This window comes from Cnephaeus nilssonii, assembly GCF_951640355.1.
Source record: "Cnephaeus nilssonii genome assembly, chromosome: 4".
NCBI classification, from domain to species: domain Eukaryota; kingdom Metazoa; phylum Chordata; class Mammalia; order Chiroptera; family Vespertilionidae; genus Cnephaeus; species Cnephaeus nilssonii.
In genome coordinates, this window is record NC_137075.1 from 34,436,973 (window position 1) to 34,457,838 (window position 20,866).

General features: G+C 44.4%; 2 protein-coding genes across 2 annotated transcripts; both read left to right on the top strand.

Moving 5' to 3' along the window:
- The first annotated feature begins 4,255 nt into the window (after positions 1-4,255).
- LOC307098462 (small ribosomal subunit protein eS19-like) lies at positions 4,256-4,753 on the top strand. The gene has a single exon (XM_079769297.1). It carries the CDS (start codon positions 4,286-4,288, stop codon positions 4,721-4,723), a length of 438 nt encoding a protein of 145 aa, XP_079625423.1. The 5' UTR covers positions 4,256-4,285; the 3' UTR covers positions 4,724-4,753.
- A 4,618-nt stretch (positions 4,754-9,371) lies between these two features.
- Positions 9,372-20,803, top strand: METTL3 (methyltransferase 3, N6-adenosine-methyltransferase complex catalytic subunit). The gene is made up of 11 exons (XM_079768206.1): positions 9,372-9,622; positions 14,275-14,489; positions 14,579-14,980; positions 16,274-16,449; positions 17,799-18,015; positions 18,241-18,428; positions 18,804-18,842; positions 19,228-19,336; positions 19,458-19,523; positions 19,694-19,806; positions 20,576-20,803. The coding sequence occupies exons 1-11, from the start codon at positions 9,523-9,525 to the stop codon at positions 20,685-20,687; spliced, it is 1,737 nt and encodes a 578-aa protein (XP_079624332.1). The 5' UTR covers positions 9,372-9,522; the 3' UTR covers positions 20,688-20,803.
- Positions 20,804-20,866: the final 63 nt, after the last annotated feature.

Consider the following 20,866-nt stretch of genomic DNA (forward strand, 5'->3'; position numbering starts at 1 on the left):
CAGACTAAAGAAGGATTCTTAGCAGAGGAAGTACATTGGGGGTGGAAGCATGAAATGAAGAGCATAACTATAGGCTAATATGTAAAGTGTCCCCTTGGGAGTTTGACCGGGAGTTCGATCGCTCCCTATGATGTGTGCTGACCACCAGGGGGTGGCGAGGAACTAAGGAAGGCCCCCGCCGGCAGCCAGAAGACCCCAATTGGCCCTGATTGCTGGCCAGGCCTAAGGACCCTACCCATGCACAAATTTGGTGAACTGGGCCTCTAGTATACATATATAAATACATATACATACACACATACATATATTTTTTTTCACTTTGTTTCTTTACAACATGGTAAGGTTCATATTTAATTCTGCAACCTTGGTTTCATAATGAGAAGATAATCCACATTGGCCTGCAGATTTGAAGGGTCAGGGGTTCAATTCTGTCAGGGGCACATGCTTCTATTACAGGCTCAATTCCCACCCTGGGGTGGGGGAGGCAACCAATCAATGTATCTCACATTGATGCTTCTGTCTCTCCCCCTTCCTTCTACTCTAAAAAATCAATGGAAAAATGTCCTTGGGTGAGGATTAACAAAAAAATTTTTAAAAGAAGATGCTCCAGAAATTTTTTTGTAAGACTACAATATCACTGGATCTTAGTGCTAAAGAGATGGAACTGGTAAAATGATTTGCCCAAAGTCACCTGGTGCTGGCTTCCTGCTACATCATTAAGGACTCCTGGTATAAGGCTGGAAGACAGAAGGGAGGGAGTGTGTAAACCTATTTTGGCTTGATAAAAGGCAAAGAACGATGTTTGATTCTAGTTGCCCCCACCAGGACAGTACAGATTCCTTTAAAAGGTACTAATAAATAGGAACACATGGAAATCTTATGAACTCAATTCGGGGAAGATGTTTCCTGTCTCTTTAATTCCAGGCAAAGCTTTATAAATCTGTTTTTCCTTTCAGCCTATGGAAGGAGATGGGTCACCAATCCTTCTATTTTCTTTACCTCCCCTACCCCTATTGGACATAGCTAATGCCACTTAACTAATTAAACTAGACTTGCCCTCTCTTTAGACGTCAGTTCTCATTATGGTAACAGCTGTCAATGAGGCTTCTGCTGATGATACTTCCTTGGGCAGGTCAGCACGGAGCCTGACTCCTCACTGCCCTCTTTCTATCTCCTTTTCATTCTTTTTCCTACCTGTGCTGCTTTTTCTTCTTTCATTGACCTCTCTTACCTGACAGCTTTTATTTTTCTTTTCTCTTTTCACCTTAAATTTCTTTCTTTTAGAGCCTTTAAGACTCCTTATTATAGCCTCCAAGCCCCACCATTTCATATATATATATATATATATATATATATATATATATATATAGTGTTTTCATTTATATTTTTAGAGAGAAAGAATGGGAGCGGGGGAGAGAGAGAGAGAGACATCGATGTGAGAGAAACATCCATTGGTTGCCTCCCGCACACGCCCTGACCAGGGATCCAGTCTGTAACCTAGGCATGTGCCCTTGACTGGAAATTGGACCAGCAACCTCCTGGTGCATGGGAAGATGCCCAACCAACTAAGCCACACTGCCAGGGTGCATTTCTCACCCTTAATGACTTCATTTGGCCATCTTTTTGGAAGGTGAATTAATTCTAACCTGCTGGAATGAGTATGTAACTAAATGCAGCTTGCAAAACACTGTACATGAAATAATCAGTGGATCCGGTTCAAACTGGATGGATAAAGAGCATTACTATTAGGAGGGAGAGACAGCTTCTTTGCTTATTCATTCAGTTAATTTCTGAGGATTTATTCTCTTTCAGAGACCAAGTGTTGAGTAGATACAAAAGTAAATAAATACGACACACTTCTGCCCTAAGAGTGCAGTCTGGGAAGAGGAAAATGTAAACATTCTTACATGGTGGTAATAAATACTTTGATAGACACAAATAATGGCCTGTAGGTTCCCAGAGGGAAATAACTAACTCAATGCAAACATGGAGAAGGGTGAGGGGGTGTACAATTCTCTTGAATTCAGCTTTCTTTCTTTTTTTTTAAAATATATTTTATTGATTTTCCACAGAGAGGAAGGAAGAGGGATAGAGAGCTAGAAACATCGATGAGAGAGAAACATCAACCAGCTGCCTCCGGCACACCCCCCACCGGGAGGGGGGGTGATGTGCCCGCAACCAATGTACATGCCCTATGACCGGAATCGAACCTGGGACCTTTCAGTCCACAGACCGACGCTCTATCCACTGAGCCAAACCGGTTTCGGCTCAGCTTTCTTAATAACCACTTTAAAATATACCAACTCAATCCATACAACAAACTAAGGACCAATACAGTTATATTTAAGAACCTACACAAGATACACGGAGTCTCCTTCGGCAGATGCAGAGATGTGCTGTTTCAGAGGTGCTCCTTCAAGAATGAAATAGCTGCTCCAACTGTCCTGCTCTTCACCAGCCCCAGGCCAATGACTGAGCCAGGTGCGGGGGGGGGGGGGGGGGGGCGGGCCGGGGGGCGGGTACAGGGGCCTAGTCATTCCCTTGGAAGTTGTGACGCTAATAAGCAATTTTCCTCAGGAACTTCCCATCGGGCTGGCAGAGACTTTGTCAGGTCTGCCTTATAGTCTGACAGTTCTCCCTCCCTGACCCCCCCTTCCCCATGCTTTTAAAATCTCTATTGTTGAAAGTATTACATATGTCCCCTTTCTCCCTCATTGACCCCTTCTAGCCTGACCCCTGACCTGTTTTTGTTTTTCATTCTAAAAAATATATTTTTATTTATTTCAGGGGGGAAGGGAGAGGGAGAGAGAGATAGAAACATCAATGATGAGAGAGAATCATTGATAAGCTGCTTCCTGCACACCCCATACCAGGGATTGAGCCCACAACCCGGGCATGTGCCCTGACTGGGAATCGAACCACGATCTGGTTCATAGGTCGATGCTCAACCACTGAGCCACACCAGCCAGGGTGCCCCCCCTCCCCAATTTTTTCTTAAATATATATTTATTGATTTCAGAGAGGAAGGGAGAGGGAGAGAGAGAGATAGAAACATCAATGATGAGAGAGAATCATTGATCGGCTGCCTCCTGGATGCCCCCTACTGGGGCTCAAGCCTGAAACCCAGGCATGTGTCCTTGACTGGAATCGAACTCGGGACCCTTTGGTCTGCAGGCCGACACTCTATCCACTGAGCAAAATCAGCTAGGCCCCCTCACCCCCAATTTTTAACAACTGATGTTCCACAATAAAACTTTTGATCTCCATAAATAAATAAATAAATAAATAAAAAACGTTTGATCTCCTATGTCTCTGCATCTGCTTCTCAGATATTTCAACCTTTGTCACTCCTAAAAAGGCCTAGATTCTACTGACATATTTTCATCTCTCTCAAACTCCTGCTCCTGGGACTCTGGTTACCATCCCTGGACTTCTCAGTAAACCAAGGAACATCTGTTTCCTGATTCCCAAAACAGACTTCCCTTTCTATGTCCTTCCTTGTCTTTTCTAATGTTTAATTTAATAACAGATTGTCTAACCCCAGTGGACATATTTTGCTTTTGATCATAAAAAACTTAGGTCCATCAGGTGTGGCTCAGTGGTCATGGTTCGATTCCCAGTCAGGGCTCCAGCTTGATCCCCAGTAGGGAGCCTGCTGGAGGCAGTCAATCAATGATTCTCAGCATCCCATTTCTCTCTCTCTCTTTCTCTCTCTCTGTCTCTGTGTCTCCCTCTCCCTTCCTCTCTGAAATCAATAAAATGTATTTTTTTTAAAAACACACAAAGAAACTTAGGGCCTGGCTTGTGTGGCTCAGTGGTTGAGCATGTACCCATGCACCAAGAGGTCACCAGTTCAGTTCCTGGTCAGGGCACATGCCCGGGGTTGTGGCCTCGATCCCCAGCAGGGGGCGTGCAGGAGGCAGCCCATCGATGTTGATGCTTTTCTCTCATTGATGTTTCCATCTCTCCCTCTCTCTCTCAAAATCAATAAAACAGCCGAAACCGGTTTGGCTCAGTGGATAGAGCGTCGGTCTGCGGACTGGAAGGTCCCAGGTTCGATTCCGGTCGGGGGCATGTACCTTGGTTGCAGGCACATCCCCAGTGAGGGGTGTGCAGGAGGCAGCTGGTCGGTGATTCTCTCTCATCGATGTTTCTAGCTCTCTATCCCTCTCCCTTCCTCTCTGTGAAAAATCAATAAAATATATTTTTAAAAAATCAATAAAACATATTTTTTTTAAAATAAAATACTTCCCTTTCCCCTGGCTGGCAGCGCGGAGGCCGCACGATGCCCAGAGTGACTGTAAAAGACATGAACCAGCAGGAGTTCGTCAGAGCTCTGGCAGCCTTCCTCAAAAAGTCCGGGAAGCTGAAAGTCCCTGAATGGGTGGACACTGTCAAGCTGGCCAAGCACAAAGAGCTTGCTCCCTACGATGAGAATTGGTTCTACACACGAGCTGCTTCCACAGCGCGGCACCTGTACCTTCGGGGAGGCGCTGGGGTTGGCTCCATGACCAAGATCTACGGAGGACGACAGAGAAATGGTGTCATGCCCAGCCGCTTTAGCAGAGGCTCTAAGAGCGTGGCCCGCAGAGTCCTCCAAGCCCTGGAGGGGCTGAAAATGGTGGAAAAGGATCAGGATGGGGGCCGCAAATTGTCACCTCAGGGACAGAGAGATTTGGACAGAATCGCAGGACAGGTGGCAGCTGCCAACAAGAAGCATTAGAACAAATGCTGGGTTAATAAATTGCCTCATTCATAAAAATAAATAAATAATAAATAAATAAATAAATAAAATAAAATACTTAAGGAAAAAAACCCATTTGGCCAAAGATCCTTTGGTTAGTACCGTGGATGTTTCAGTAATTCGTTGCTGTGTAACAAACCATCCCAAAATTTAGGGTCTTAATATTTATGTGTTTGCTTGTGATTTCAGGTGTCTGAGCAGGCCTCAACTAGGGTGGCCTGCTCAAGTTTCATGTGGTGAGGGCTGAGCTCACGCAAGCAGCACTGATTTGGGCTGGAGCATCCGGGTCGGCCTTACTTCTGGTCTCTCAGCTGAATGGCTGAAGTGTTGGAGCCTCTTCCATAGATTCATCCTCCAGGGCCTCTCCCCCTTCAAGGTCTTTCAGTCTCTACAATATCTCTCTCTTTCACCTCTCTCTTTTCAAGTGGTTTATCTATCAGGATAACTGGATGTTCATGAAGGCCAAGGTCTCTAAGAAGGCAAAAGCAGAAGCTGCAAGACCTCTTAAAGTCTGGGCTCTGAAACTCAGTACCACTTCTGCCACATTCTGTTGGCCAAAGTTAGAGGGCCAGCTCAGACTCAAGAGGAGCGGAAATGAGCTTTACCTGTTAACAGGAAGAGTGGCAAAGTCACATTGCCTAAGGGCATGTGGGATGGGAGGCATTGTTGTGGCTAACCCTGAAAACTACAACAACCTATATAATAAAAGCCTAATATGCAAATTGTCCCCTCGGGCAGTCGATCAACTGGGAGTTCGACCCAGAGACTGGGAGTTCGACCGCTGGCTATGATGTGTGCTGACCACCAGGGGGCGGCACGGAACATGGTGAGCATTGGCGACGTGGCACTGGCAGCAAGCAGCAGTGGAGGTACTGCCGGCCCCGATGGGCCCTGATGAGAGCGGGACTGCAGTGGGATGGTGGAGCAGGTGAATGGACGGTGCCAGGCCAAGGTGGGTGGGAGTGGAGGCCTGATTGCCCCGCAGATGGCGACCAGTGGAGGCAGTGGCGGGGGTTGGGGCCGCCGGCCGGCTCCCAGGTGCTGAAGGAGCCGGGCGGGGAGCCTGGCCCTGACCGATCGCCCTGCAGGCAGGATGGTGGAACAGTGAGAGGGCGGCGCCAGGCCAAGGTGGGTGCCAGGCAGGGATGCGGGACTGTGAGGCTGGGGTGTGAGCTGGGGCCCCATCTCTGCAGACCACCCCAAGGGACTCCACCCATACACAGATTCGTGCACCAGACCGCTAGTATATGAATAAAAGTTAAGAAATGTAGTGTATGCAGCACTCATCAGCTCACAACTAGGCTTACACCTATTTGGGTAGGAGAGATGTAGGTGAGGTTCCTTCCTCTCTGCAGTGCTCAGGGTTGTATGCAGACCAGGGTGGGCAGACAAGAAAGCAGCGGCTCTCCTCACCCCCCACCCCCTGCCCCCGCCCACCAGTGGCTTTTTTTTTTTTTAGCAGAAAACTGGTTTCTATCTCTCTCTCTCCCTCTCCCTTCTTCTCTCTGAAATCAATAAAACAATTGTAAAAATATATAAATGCTTCCTTTAAAAAAAAATAATCTATATGCAGATCATGCTAAGTGGCCCTCCTGTGCTCCTAAAATCTTCCTAATTTACTACTGTAATGATTTACCCAAAATGAATGTGAAAGCGAAGATCTCTGGGGGCTGCCCTTCATCTGGCTGATTTTCAAAAGTACTTGTGCTACTTCTTTGGCTTCCTCTGAGGGTGAGAGGAGGCAATCCAGGACTTAGGAATCCCAGAGCCTACCAGAAACTAAGTCTCTTCTAATAGAAAATCTTTCCTTTCCTAGATAAAAATGCTTATACTGTTTAGGGGTTGACCTGCAAATTCTGACTTGAAGATGAACCAACTCCCTTCCTCTTCTGCAAGGATATATCCAGTACTCTCTCCCCCAAGATTATTTAGTTTCACGGCTATATAAACTTCTATATATTTCATTTCTATTTGTTCAGGTTCTTGAAAGAAACAGCAATCATATAACAAATGATAAATTCAGACTTGTGAATAATTAAATGTTAATTTAACAGTTCTATAATACAGCAATAATAGGGCTATCTCACTTTAGTAATAATGCAAGTGTCTAACCATAGGGCCATCAAGGATACATCCTAAATGAAAGTACAGAAGCATCTCTTATTAACTTTCTGAGGGCAGTTGCTAGACCAAGGTTATTAAGAAGCAAATACTCTTAGGTGGAGCAGTCCCCTTGAAGGCTTCATGATCTCATATCAGCCAACTTTCCCAAGAGTATTTCAGCTGAGGAAGACAGTGTTTTTGCTTCTCATTCAGTGTAATCCAGGTAACCAGGGCCGGCTGAGGCTTGCGCTGCTGGCAGTGGCAGCAGCAGAGGTGTGATGGGGCGTTGCCTTCTCCTGATCGCTGGGTTGCCTCCTGCCCCTGAGGGCTCCCGGGCTGTGAGAGGGGGAACGCCGGGCTGAGGGACCCCCCTCCAGTGCATGAAATTTCATGCACCAGGCCTCTAGTGTGTGTGTGTGTGTGTGTGTGTGTGTGTGTGTGTGTATTGATTTCAGAGAGGAAGGGAGAGGGAGAGAGAGAGAAACATCAATGATGAGAGAGAATCACTGATCGGCTGCCTCCTGCACGCCCCACACTGGGTATCGAGCCCACAACCCCAGAATGTGCCCCTGACCGGAATCGAACCCAGGACCTTTTAGTCCGAAGGCTGACGCTCTATCCACTGAGCCAAACTGGCTAGGGCCACATACATCTTTTTTCACAATAGACCCCGTTCATATTTATCCCTTCCTTTCCATTACTATCCATAATCAGTTTTTGAGTTAATTAAAGTTCCTATCATCAAAGACTTAGTTACAATAGGCTAACTAACCATTTTCTCTGTCTTTAAACTCTCTCCCCATCTGAATCTAATTAGAACATAAGATCAACCTTAAAACACTCTCTATTCAAAAACTCGAAATTATCCTGTTGTTTTGTAATTAAATTGCAAGTTCTTTACTTAGGTAACAGGTACTTTTTTTTGCAATCTGGTCTCAAATATGGAAACAAATATCCTTCTAAATTCTCAAATAATATAATTCTCTATGTTCTAGTAAACTAATCTGGATTAACAGGACATTCATTATGCTTTCCTAACTCTAGTCTAGACGTTTGTTTTTTTCAGGTCTTCATCCTGGAATTCCATCCTATGGCTTCACCTACTGAAGACCTATCTGTCACTTCAAGCCTGAACCTTGATGCCACCTTCCTTCCAATGCCTTCCTGGGTCGCCTGGGCTTGGGATCCTCCTCTTCTTTGCAATCACATTTATTTTTAGAGCCTATGCTCATGCTGCCATATGTTGTAAAGATGGTTCAATATTAATAAAGGGTCCTGGCTCCTTTACCAGGCCAGAAATTCTTTGAAAACAGGAGCCTTGCCTTTTTCTTTTCTTTTTTTAATATATTTTATTGATTTTTTTTTTACAGAGAGGAAAGGAGAGGGATAGAGAGTTGGAAACATCGATTCAGCTGCTTCTTGCACACTCCCTACTGGGGATGTGCCAGCAACCAAGGTACATGCCCTTGACCGGAATCGAACCTGGGACCCTTGAGTCCGCAGGCTGACGCTCTATCTACTGAGCCAAACCGGTTAGGTCAGCCTTGCCTTTTTCAAGCGATTCTTTCTGACACAGTGTTTGGCATCATGTAGGCATTTGACAAACCAGTGGTTTCTAAATGCTTCCATTCAGAGGACCCTTTACAAAACAAACTTTTGAATTTAAGCTTACTACATGTACAGAGAAGTGCACTTAAAAAATTGGCTTAATTTTCACAACATTCTTATGTAACCAGCTACCAGAATAAGAAACACATGCAACCTGAATCTCAGAAACACCCCCGCCCTCCCCTCCACTCCCACCCCCCACCTCCTTATGAGGACTCTATTTCAATGTATTACTATGGTAAATGCAGTTTTGGTGTAAGCAGAGTGAGAAGCCCTCGCTGGGTATCTCTGCTGGTTAGAGAGTCATCCAGATGTGCTAAGGTTGCTGGTTCAATCTCTGTCAGGGCACATGCAAGAATCAATGAGTGCATAAATAAGGGAAACAACTAATTGATGTCTCTCTCCCTTCTCTTTCTCTCTAAAATGTATAAAAATAATAGAAAAATATGTTTTTTTAAAAAAGAAGAGTGAGAATATACATAGATACCTTATAATAACATCACTGCTCCATCTCTTCTTCCCTCAGAGAAGTGTGCCCAGGCATACACACCCACGGATTGGAACTAATGAATAGCTGTCGCTGTAAATGAATGCATGGAAACATGAACCTACAACGCCTTCAGTGGGAAAGGTATGCAGCAAACTGTCGGCGGAATTCGTGATCCCTCGTTTTAAATATCCGTATTACAACTGCCGCTCTAGGAGCACTATCTTAGTCAACTCTCAAGACTGATCTTATATGCAACATGGCCGCATGCGCGCCTATAAGCAACATGGCCGCTCTGCCAGGCACCAAGATGGCGGCCACAGCCTCATTGCACCCGGAAGCACCCGAGAGCGCCAATAAGAAAACATCCGCCCTCCTGCCAACACCAAAGATGGCTCCGGTTTCAGCGTCAAAGCGGCGCGAAACCGGAAATGGCTTTTCTTTTAGCGCCACGCCGGCGTCTCTTTCCGTTTAGCCTTGGGGCGCCCGGGTGAGAATTAGGTTTTTCCCCGGAGCTTCAACTGGGAGGTGCTAGTCTCCCGCGCCTGATTCGAGGCTTACCCCAGGCCGGGAGGCAAGGATGTCGGACACGTGGAGCTCTATCCAGGCCCACAAAAAGCAGCTGGACTCGCTGCGGGAGAGGCTGCAGCGGAGGCGGAAGCAGGACTCGGGGCACCTGGGTGAGGCGCGTGTCTCCGGCCGGAGCTTAGCCGGGCTGGGTGGGAGGGAAGCTGGAGAAGGAGACAGCTCCCGGGTGGAAGCCCTCCTCCCAGTGGCTGTTTCTTTGACGCCTCCTGCGTTGGCCCTCCCTCTCTCGCCCCAGCAGCACAGTGGAGGTTCCCACCCCGGGCGTCGGGTCTCTCGGTTCGCCTTCCCAGCCCCATGCCCGCCCCTGCCTGATGCCTCTGAAGTCTGCAGGAACGTCCCGTTTGCCAGGCCTCGCAGCCCCGTTCCTTGAAACAGAAAGTCCTCTCTTTCTGTTGCTCCCCTGGCGTTTTGCTCTCCCCTAGGTTCTGGCGACTGGTTTGTAGTGGCCTTTTCTTTGCGACGGTGGGCACAGTGAGCAAGCACTGGACCTTGTGATCCACAGCGCCCATTCAGCGGCCCGCACAGAGTGGGTGTCGCTCAGCCGAGGAACGGGCGTTGTTTCGGTCATTTACATGCGGAGCTGGAATCTGAAAGCGTTCCTTGTTTGTTTGTTTGTTTTTTAATCTCCCAGCCCCGCTTCTGTGTCACAGTGGTAAAACGAAGGAACCTCGCCACCCATTCCCAGCACAATCCCTGAATTATCTAAGGCAAATCAATGATAAAAGATGTACAAGAATAGCGAATCTCTGTACCACTGTTGTGGTAGGTTATTCCAGTGTTTCTCAGTATATTCAAATCCACCACTAAATCTTGTCTTAAGGACCTTGCACACATTCTGGCCCCTGGAACTAGATGCCCTGGCAGGACTCTCACACCATAATAAGTAAATATTGAGTTTCTACAGTGTGCATGAGTGTAGTTAGACAAAATAAGTGTGACATGGACCATGCTCTCAAGGAATTTGAAATTTAGTTGGGGATAAAGGGTATGATACATGTAAAATGCCACAGGAATGCTTCCACAAGAGTGCAGTGAAAGAACTAACAAGAGTTGGTTTAGTCAGTGAAGGCAATTATGGAGAAGTTGGTACTTGCAATTTTTTTTTAACATTTAATCACCTTTATTTTTTTGTTTGTTTATTTTTGTTTATTTTTGTTAATTCTCGCCTGAGAATATTTTTCCATTGATTTTTAGGGAGAATGAAAGAGAGAGGGAAAGACTGAGAGAAACATCTCTGTGAGAGAAAGGGCCCTGGTGGGGAGGAGCCTGCAACCAAGGTGCCTGCCCTTGACCAGAATCAAACCCGGGACCCTTTGGTCCACAGGCTGATGCTTTTTATCCACTGAGCCAAACTGACTAGGGCTGGAATTTGGTTTTGAGGGCTATATTGTACTTAGATAATTAAAAAAGAAGTTAAGAGGGTAGGGTGAGTGGAGGAAGAAGTGCAAGTCATATGGTCAGGGATTAATTAGTAATCAAGCATTGGAGTAGTTACTGAATTACCCAAGAGGAAGACTTTTTTTTCTTGATATATAAACTTCAGTTCTACCTCTTATAGATCAATTTTCTGGTTTGTTTCTTTTTTTGTTTGTTTGTTTTTTAAATTTCTTTTTTGATTAAGGTGTCACATATTTGTCCTCATCCCCCCATTCCCATCCCACACCCCTCCCCACGGATGCCCCAACCCCCTGTTGAACTTAACCATTGTTTAGGCTCATATGCATGCGCACAAGTCCTTTGGTTGATCTCTCCCCACTCCCCCCATCCTCCCCTATACTCCCTCTGAGGCCCGATAGTCCGATCGATGCCTCCTTGTTTCTGGTTCTGTTCTTGTTCATCAGCCTATGTTGTTCATCATTTCCCCTAGATGAGCGAGATCATGTGTCACCAGAGATATACTTATAAGAATTGAATGTGCGACGAGCAATTATAGTTATGCTGACAGGCAAATGAATCAGTCTGTAGTGAGTTTCTTTCTGGACCAACAGTTCTTTTGAGACCCAATATCAATGTCCACCAGTTCCTTATGAGTACATGTCGGCACTGACCCCTCAGCTCTGGATGGTGGACAAATGGTGGTAATGCAGGTTCGATTCCCTCTGGTTGGGTCTCGGCCGGACCCAGGGGCACGGCTTCATCCGGACCCTCTGGTTTTTTTCTTATTCTTTGATTTCCTCTGTTTCTGAGCCTTTTAAACATACATACCAATTTTATTTTATTTTTTATTTTTTTAATTGATTTCAGAGGAGAGAGATAGAAACATCAGTGATGAGAGAGAATCATTGATTGGCTGCCTCCTGCATGCCCCACACTGGGGATCGAGCCTGCAATTCAAGCATGTGCCCTTGACTAGAATTGAACCTGGGACCCTTCAGTCCACAGGCTGACACTCATTGAGCAATGCTGGTCAGGCGACATGCATATCAATTTTAGGTAGAAAATACAACAGTTACATCACTATCATAGACAAATGACCCATTGCTTCTTTTATTTTTTAATTACTGATGTTATAGAGAGAGGAAGGAAGAGAGAGAGAAACATTGATTTGTTCTACTTATTTATACATTCATTGGTTGATTCTTGTATGTGCCCTGACCAGGGATTGAAACTGCAACCTTGGTTTATCAGATAATGCTCTAAACAACTGAACTACCTGGCTTGGGTCCCTAATTGCTTCTTAATTTATTATAGACTCCTGTAACTGGGATTAAAGTATTTCATCAACTTTTTCAAAAACAGCATTCTGGAAGGATATGATTCGAGGCATTTCTACTATATACATATGTGTGTGTTCCTGAAAAACTTTGCTTTCTGCAAAAGCCTGCATTAAAAATAGCAGGGCTTGCCCTGGCCAGTTGCTCAGTGGTTAGAGTGTTGGCTGAAGGATCTCCGGTTTGATTCTTGGTCAAGGCACATACCTCAGTTGCAGATTCATACCTAGCCCTTATCAGGGCAGGTGCAAAGGCAACCAATCGATGTGTCTCTCACATCGCTGTTTCTCTCTGTCTCTTCTCCTCCCTTCCACTCTCTCTAAAAATCAGTGGAAAAATATCCTTGAGTGAGGATTAACTAAAAAAAAAAATGATTCATTTTACAGACTTATTGCTTCCTTTAAGAAAAATTACACATTACTCAAAGATCTAAATTTGGTTACTAACTGGAGAAAGTAAAATGTTTATGTGATTTCATTCTCCATAGTATCAGTAGGTTTAATTATGAAAACACATTTTCTTTAGCACACAATGGAGTATACAGATGTTGCATTATAAAGTTGTACACCTGAAACTTATATAATGTTATTAACCAACTAGAGTCCCGGTGCACGAAATTTGTGCACGGGGGGTGGGGGTGGGTGGGTTGTCCCTCAGCCTAGCCTGCACCCTCGTAATCCGGGACCCCTTGGGGGATGTCTGACTGCCATTTTAGGCCTGATCCCGCAGGGAGGATTGGGCCTAAACTGGCAGTTAGACATCCCTCTCGCAATCCGGGACTGCTGGCTCCTAACTGCTCTCCTACCTGCCTGCCTGATCACCCCTAACCGCTCTGCCTGCCTGCTTGATCGCCCCTAACCACTCTTCCTGCCTGCCTCATCGCCCCTAACCACTCTACCTCTCTGCCTGATTGCCCCATCTGCTTGCCTGCCTGCCTGATTGCCCCTAACCACTCTGCATGCCTGCCTGATAACCCCTAACCACTCGCCTGCCTGCCTGATCGCCCCTAACTGCTCGCCTGCCTGCCTGATCACCCCTAACCACTCTGCCTGCCTGCCTGCCTGATCGACCCTAACTGCCTCTGCCTTGGCCCCCGCCACCACAGCTTCATCCGGAAGGACATCTGGAATGACGTCCGGAAGGTCATTTGGCTGTCTGGTCTAATTAGCATATTATGCTTTTATTATCATAGATGTCACTTTACTAAATTTAATTTTTTAAAAAGCACATTTTTAGTTAATTGACACCAAAACTAGATTTTTTTAAAAATACAGTCAGGAAATATTTTGTGACTAGGCTTCAGCAAATTGTAAGATTTTTAAGTTTGATATTAAAGGTTCCATTATTCTAACCTCTAACACTGTCATTTGTATATCTTCTGATGTCTAGTGGCCTTAATTCATAAAAATTTAAACTCCATTCCTCAGAGAGATTTAATCATAGTTTAGGTTGTTGAAAATATTTCTGGCTTTTAAGTTCAGGTTGATTATACCAGTTGTCACTTAGAATAGCTTGAATAGAGTTGGTATGGGCATTTAAATTTACCATGCTGCTCATTTCCTATAAAGTACATGAAGGACGAGGAATTATGAAAACTCTCATTCATAGAGAAAAGGTAAGCTCTTCCCAGAAAACTGAGGATTATCCTGGCAAAGCAGTGAATGAATGCTTAAATATGTTTGAGGAAAGGTTAATCTAGTGCCAAATTTGGTCGGAGGATTTCCCGCATGAAATGAAAGAACTGTGTACTGTGATTGCTGGAGAATTTGACTCCCGAGGAATATATAGGCTGGCAGTTGCCCCTTTAAAAAAAAAAAAATACTTTTTATTGATTTCAGAGAGGAAGGGAAAGGGAGAGAGATAGAAACATCAATGAGAGAACATGCCCCACACCAGGGATCGAGCCCGAAACCCGGGCATGTGCCCTTGACCAGACTCGAACCCAGGACCCTTCAGTCTACAGGCTGATGCTCTATCCACTGAGCCAAACCAGCCAGGGCACCCTTTTCAGTTTATATTCTCTTCATTCCTAGATCTACGGAATCCAGAGGCAGCACTGTCTCCAACCTTCCGCAGTGACAGCCCAGTGCCTACTGTACCCACTTCTGGTGGCTCCAAGTCCAGCATAGCTTCAGTTCCTGAATTAGCTACAGACCCTGAGTTGGAGAAGAAGTTGCTACACCATCTCTCTGATCTATCCCTAACATTGCCTACTGATGCTGTGTCCATCTGTCTTGCCATCTCCACGGTAATGACCTGATAAGACAGGGTTGGAATCTATCACTTCTTTTTTTCAGTTCATGGTCAGTGTCTTGTTGCCTTCTCTTACTTCCCCAGCCAGATGCCCCTGCTACTCAAGATGGGGTGGAAAGCCTCCTACAGAAGTTTGCAGCTCAGGAGTTGATTGAGGTAAAGCGAGGTCTCCTACAAGATGATGCACATCCTACTCTTGTGACCTATGCTGATCATTCCAAGCTCTCTGCCATGATGGTCGCTGTGGCAGAAAAGGGCTCTGGGGAGGTAACAGGGACTATCACAGGTCAGAAGCGGCGAGCAGAACAGGACTCGACCACAGCAGCTGCCTTTGCTAGCTCTTTGGCCTCTGGTCTGGCCTCTTCAGCATCAGAAACAGCCAAGGAGCCAACCAAGAAATCAAGGAAACATGCTGCCTCAGATGTTGATCTGGAGATAGAAAGCCTTCTGAACCAACAGTCAACTAAGGAACAACAGAGCAAGAAGGTAGGGGCAGATGGAAATGTTTTCATACATATACTTGGAATTATAACTTTGGTTGAGAGGAATTTTACCCCTGGCACAAGGAGCAATTCTTAGAATTGAAGGTTTAGAACAATGGTTCTCAACAGGGGATGATTTTGCCTTCCTCCCTCCTTGCAGAGGACATTTAACAATGTCCAGAGACATTTTTGGTTGTCACAATACAGGCGAGTGCTACAGGCATCTAGTGGGTAGAGGCAAGGGATACTGCTAAACACCCTACAGTCATAGTAGGACAACCCCCATACAACAAAGAATTATCCTGCCCTAATTGTTAATAATGTCAATGTTAGAAACTCGGATTTAGAGAATCTTTGTTACTGGATCTGTTTGGAAGAATCATAAGATCAAGGGCAGGGGAATCCAGCTCTGGCTGGGTAGCTCAGTTGGTTAGAGCATTGTTCCAGTACACCAAGGTTGTGGGTTCAATCCAGTCAGGGCACATACAAGAATCAACCAATGAATGCACAAATAAGTGAAACAACAAATTGATGTTTCTCCCTTCCTCTCTCTCTAAATATCAACAAATAAAAATTTTTTTAAAAAGATGAATCCAAATGTAGGAATAGGGGGAGATGAATGGAAATGAATACTGGACCAATAATTATAGAAATTGATTAAACAATGTGAATTGGCAATACAACCAGTTCTCAAAGTCATTTTGTTCAGTGTTATTTCATCATAACGTTGATGAGATGCCTTAGGAACTTTGTTTATATCAATTAGCCTATGGTAAAATTAGTGGGTTTTTTTGTAATATTTTATTGATTTTTTACAGAGAGGAAGGGAGATAGTTAGAAACATCAATGAGAGAGAAACATCGATCAGCTGCCTCCTGCACGCTCCCCACTGGGGATGTGCCTGCAACCCATGTACATGCCCTTGACCGGAATCGAACCCGGGACCTTTCAGTCCGCAGGCTGACGCCCTATCCACTGAGCCAAACCGGTTTCGGCAAAATTAGTTTTGTTATACATCTTTTCATTTAAAGTTACAAAACCTATCAACAATGTTGAAGACTTACTGTGTAGTGGTTCTTGGTATAAATAATGGAACCACATGAGTTCTCTTCCATTTGCTACTTCTAGGTGTGTGAATTTGACAAGTTAAAGTGACAGTAGAGTTCATTATGCCTTAGTTCAGTACCTAACATAAGTGGTTTTGGTGGGCATTTTTATCAAGTAGAATTTACACAGGTGGTTTAAGGGCTAATTTTATCTACAAACCCTGTTAAGTCCAAAGCTTCTTCTGTCATAGGTCAGTCAGGAGATTCTAGAGCTATTAAATACTACAACAGCCAAGGAACAATCCATTGTCGAAAAGTTTCGGTCACGAGGTCGGGCCCAAGTGCAAGAGTTCTGTGACTATGGAACCAAGGAGGAGTGCATGAAAGCCAGTGATGCTGATCGGCCCTGTCGCAAGCTGCACTTCAGGTCTCTTGGGAGGGAGAGAGGTGGGATGGGTCTCCTAGAAGTAGTCATTCCTTTTCAGCACGTTGCTTCCAATCATTGAGATTATGTCTTTAATCCTGTTATTAAATGGTTTTCATATGTCCTGGCCAGCATGGCTCACTGGTTGAATATCATCAACATTTGAACCAGGAGATCACGGTCTGGGCACATGCCCAGGGTTGTATGCTCAATCCACAGTAGGGGGCATGCAGGAGGCAGCCGATCAATGATTCTCTCCCATCATTGATGTTGAGACATCATTGAGGTCTATCTCTCTCTCCCTCTCTCTCTCTGAAATCAATACAATTATATTTAAAAAAGAAAAAGGTTTCAATAGTTTGTCAAAGACCTCCAGATTCTGAAAGTATACTTTTTTTTAAAAAATGTTTTATTTTTAGAGAGGAAAGGAGCGGGATAGAAAGGTAGAAACATTGATGAGAGAGAGACATCATTGATTGGCTGCCTCTTGCATGCCCCCTGCTGGGGATCAAGCCTGCAACCCAGGCATGTGCCCTGCCTGGGAACTGAACTGGTGACCTCTTGGTTTCTGGGTCATGCTCAACCACTGAGCCACACCAACTGGGCTGAAAGTATACTTTTAGAAGTAGTGTTCTGTGGGAGGAATACAGGCTGGACTCCCAAATAAATGCAAGTGTGTGTGGGTTTTTGTTGTGTTTTTTTTAATCTTCACCCAAGGATATTTTTCCATTGATTTTTAGAGAGAGTGGAAAAGAGAGGGAAAGACAGGGAGAAATATCAATGTGAAAGAAACACATCGATTAGTTGCCTCCTGCAGGTGCTCTGCCCAGGGTCCAGGCCGGGGAGGAGCCTGCAACCCAACCAAGGTATGTGCCCTTGACTGGAATTGAACCCAGGACTTGTTGGTCTGCAGGCTAACACTCTATCCACCGAGCCAAACTGGCCAGGGACAAGTATGTGTTTTTTTAATGCTCCTTTCTTGCAATAGCAAGGCACTTCTATCTCTGAGCCCCAGTGTAAGTTAAAGTTCTTTGGAAGAAGATTATCTTAGGAGAAACAGGACTCTGGGCTCTTAGGTCAGTGTTATACTGCTCTAACCAGCAAGCCCTTCCTTCCTTCCTGTCATAAGACAAGCAAGTTATGTCTTTGCTCAGAGAGGAATTAAAACTCTTCATTAGTGTGAATTACAGATATTCAAGTCCCCTGCCTCCCCCTTCTCTGAAAACTCTTGAAGGAAGCTCAAATAGAGAAAATTAGTAAATAGGAAATTGTGAAACAATTTGTTACTTGAACTGTTGGCTCTGACTGTGGAACACCATCTTGATTCTGATTTTACCTTTTTATTTCCCCAGGCGAATCATCAATAAACACACTGATGAGTCATTAGGTGACTGCTCTTTCCTTAATACATGTTTCCACATGGATACCTGCAAATATGTTCACTATGAAATTGATGCTTGCATGGATTCTGAGGCTCCTGGGAGCAAAGACCATACACCAAGCCAGGAGCTTGCTCTCACACAGAGTGTTGGAGGTGATTCCAATGTAGACCGACTCTTCCCACCTCAGGTACCTGTTGGCTCAGAAAACTTATCTCAATTTATGGACTTAATCTGAATAGGGCAGCCATACATGTAGGAAAGCAGGGCATAATTAGCAATCCGTTTTGCTGATTGGGAATGGAGTGGGATAGATATGCTTAAAAGGGAGTAGGAAAATAGATGGAAAAGAGGGACTGGGGCCATGAATCTCAGAGTGGAGGAAGGGAAGATGACCAAATACCACCTCATGCAGTGGATCTGTTGTGATATCCGCTACCTGGACGTCAGTATCTTGGGCAAGTTTGCAGTTGTGATGGCTGACCCACCCTGGGATATTCACATGGAGCTGCCCTATGGGACCCTGACAGATGATGAGATGCGCAGGCTCAACATACCAGTACTGCAGGATGATGGCTTTCTCTTCCTCTGGGTCACAGGCAGGTAATGCGGTTCAAAGATATGTAGTATGGGCAGGTATAGTACAGAGTGAGTACTGGGTGGGATAAAATCCTGGGTTTTCCTAGCTGTGCTATTAAATATAAGATTGAGTCAGCCTTTTTTTCCTACTGAGACCTAATGCCTATTTATAACAAATTATATCTTGAGTCCTATTTAACTTTATATTTGTTCCTTGTGAAAGGTAAGGCCACTGAGAATAGATACTATGTTTTGTTTTTACATTCTTAAATCATCCTGTTGCCTTAATGGTGTCTTGCATGTAAATGTTCACTGAATGTCTACTGAAAACAACACATACCTTGAAGCAAAAGAAAAAACAGGCATGGAAGTAGCTGTTTAACCCTTTTTTCTTTCTAGGGCCATGGAGTTGGGCAGAGAATGTCTGAACCTCTGGGGGTAAGTGTTGCTTTCTTTTGGGGCCGTGGTCGGCAAACTGCGGCTCGCGAGCCACATGCAGCTCTTTGGCCCCTTGAGTGTGGCTCTTCCACAAAATACCACAGCCTGGGCGAGTCTATTTTGAAGAAGTGGCGTTAGAAGAAGTTTAAGTTTAAAAAATTTGGCTCTCAAAAAAAAATTTCAATCGTTGTACTGTTGATATTTGGCTCTGTTGACTAATGAGTTTGCCGACCACTGTTTTGGGGGAAATACATAATTGCTATATAGATATCTGTTTATTTCTCCCAGAGTATTCCTATGATTCCCTACCTCTGTAGAGTAGATTGTACTACTCCTAAACTGTGAAAGCCTGATTAAAGCTCTAGTTCTTTCTTATGCCCCACAGTTATGAACGGGTAGATGAAATTATCTGGGTGAAGACAAATCAACTGCAACGCATCATTCGGACAGGCCGTACAGGTCACTGGTTGAACCATGGAAAGGAACACTGCTTGGTGAGCAGCAGTGGGGCTCAATTCATTAGGTGGAGCAAAAAAGAGGAATTATGTGATTTCTTATTGAGAAAAAGTTCAAATGTTGGGTTCCATAAGGTAATCTGTTCTTTGTGGTGAGCAGGTTGGTGTCAAAGGAAATCCCCAAGGCTTCAACCAGGGTCTGGATTGTGATGTGATCGTAGCTGAGGTATGTGCTTCCCAGGCATTCAAAGTTTTCACATTTTAATTGATACTAGTTATTGAGGTCAGGGGAATTCTTGGCCCAAGTTCTCTCATTTGGATCTTAAAACATAAATGGAAAGGGCTAGAATTGCAATCTTGGGTAACTTAGATGTAGCTAGACCCTTTATTTCCTAGGTTCGTTCTACCAGTCATAAACCAGATGAAATCTATGGCATGATTGAGAGATTATCCCCTGGCACTCGCAAGATTGAATTATTTGGACGACCTCACAATGTGCAACCCAACTGGTAAGGTGACCAGAGAACATGCTAGCCCCCATGGGCAAAAGTATTTATAGTCAAGGACATTAGTTAGTAGAGTTTCACATCATATTCCAGTATTCTGTAAATGGGCTTCAGAGGATTCATAAGCCAACTAAGCTTATATTTTATTTTAGACTGTTTTATAGGATTCTGCAACATTCATTGGAAACCCCACATGTTTTAGGATTCAAACCACTGTTCTCTAGATTCCACTTTTACAACCTAAAGATATTCCTCAGTTAGTCTGTGGATGTTTTGAATCTGTCCCCTGGTGGTTACTAAGAATCTAATCTGTCAAGAATTTTAACATTTTTCATTCCGTTAGTAGAGCTTTAAAAGACACGCTGCTAATTTTTTTTTTAATTGAATTTACTTGGGTGACATTGGTTCACAAAACCATACAGGTTTTAAGTAAATTCAATTAAAAAAATACAATTTTAAAAAAGTACGAGACATGCTGTTAGCATTTTACTTATCCAAGGAATACTCACTGGCAGCAACAGCTTTGAAAAGTAGGCCTGGTTAGCTATCAGTTATTAACCCGTAAGTGACACAGATCTTCTCTATTTTAACATCAGAATCTGCCCATTCCTAACCAGTCATGCTACCACATACTATTCAAGGTCTTTTAAAAAGAATTGGCAGAGTTATTTGATGAGATGATAGACAGTCTTAATAAAAGGTATATTTTAACAATATTAAGCCTTTTAATTCTGGGAAATTTTGGTTTGCCCCATCTTTCCCCTTGCTTCAGGATCACCCTTGGAAACCAGCTGGATGGGATCCACCTACTAGATCCAGATGTGGTTGCCCGGTTCAAGCAAAGGTATCCAGATGGTATCATCTCTAAACCTAAAAATCTATAGAAGCACTTCCTCACAGAACTAAGCATCCATAGCTATGGCTCTGCAGGCTGCATCTGAAGAGTATTATTTGTACAGTAACTCTTTTTCTTATTTAAATAAAAGTTTGTATTGCAGTAGGGGTTTTGAGGTCAAATTTTGGCTTTGCCACTTAACAGTGTGTGAACTCATGTTACTCATCC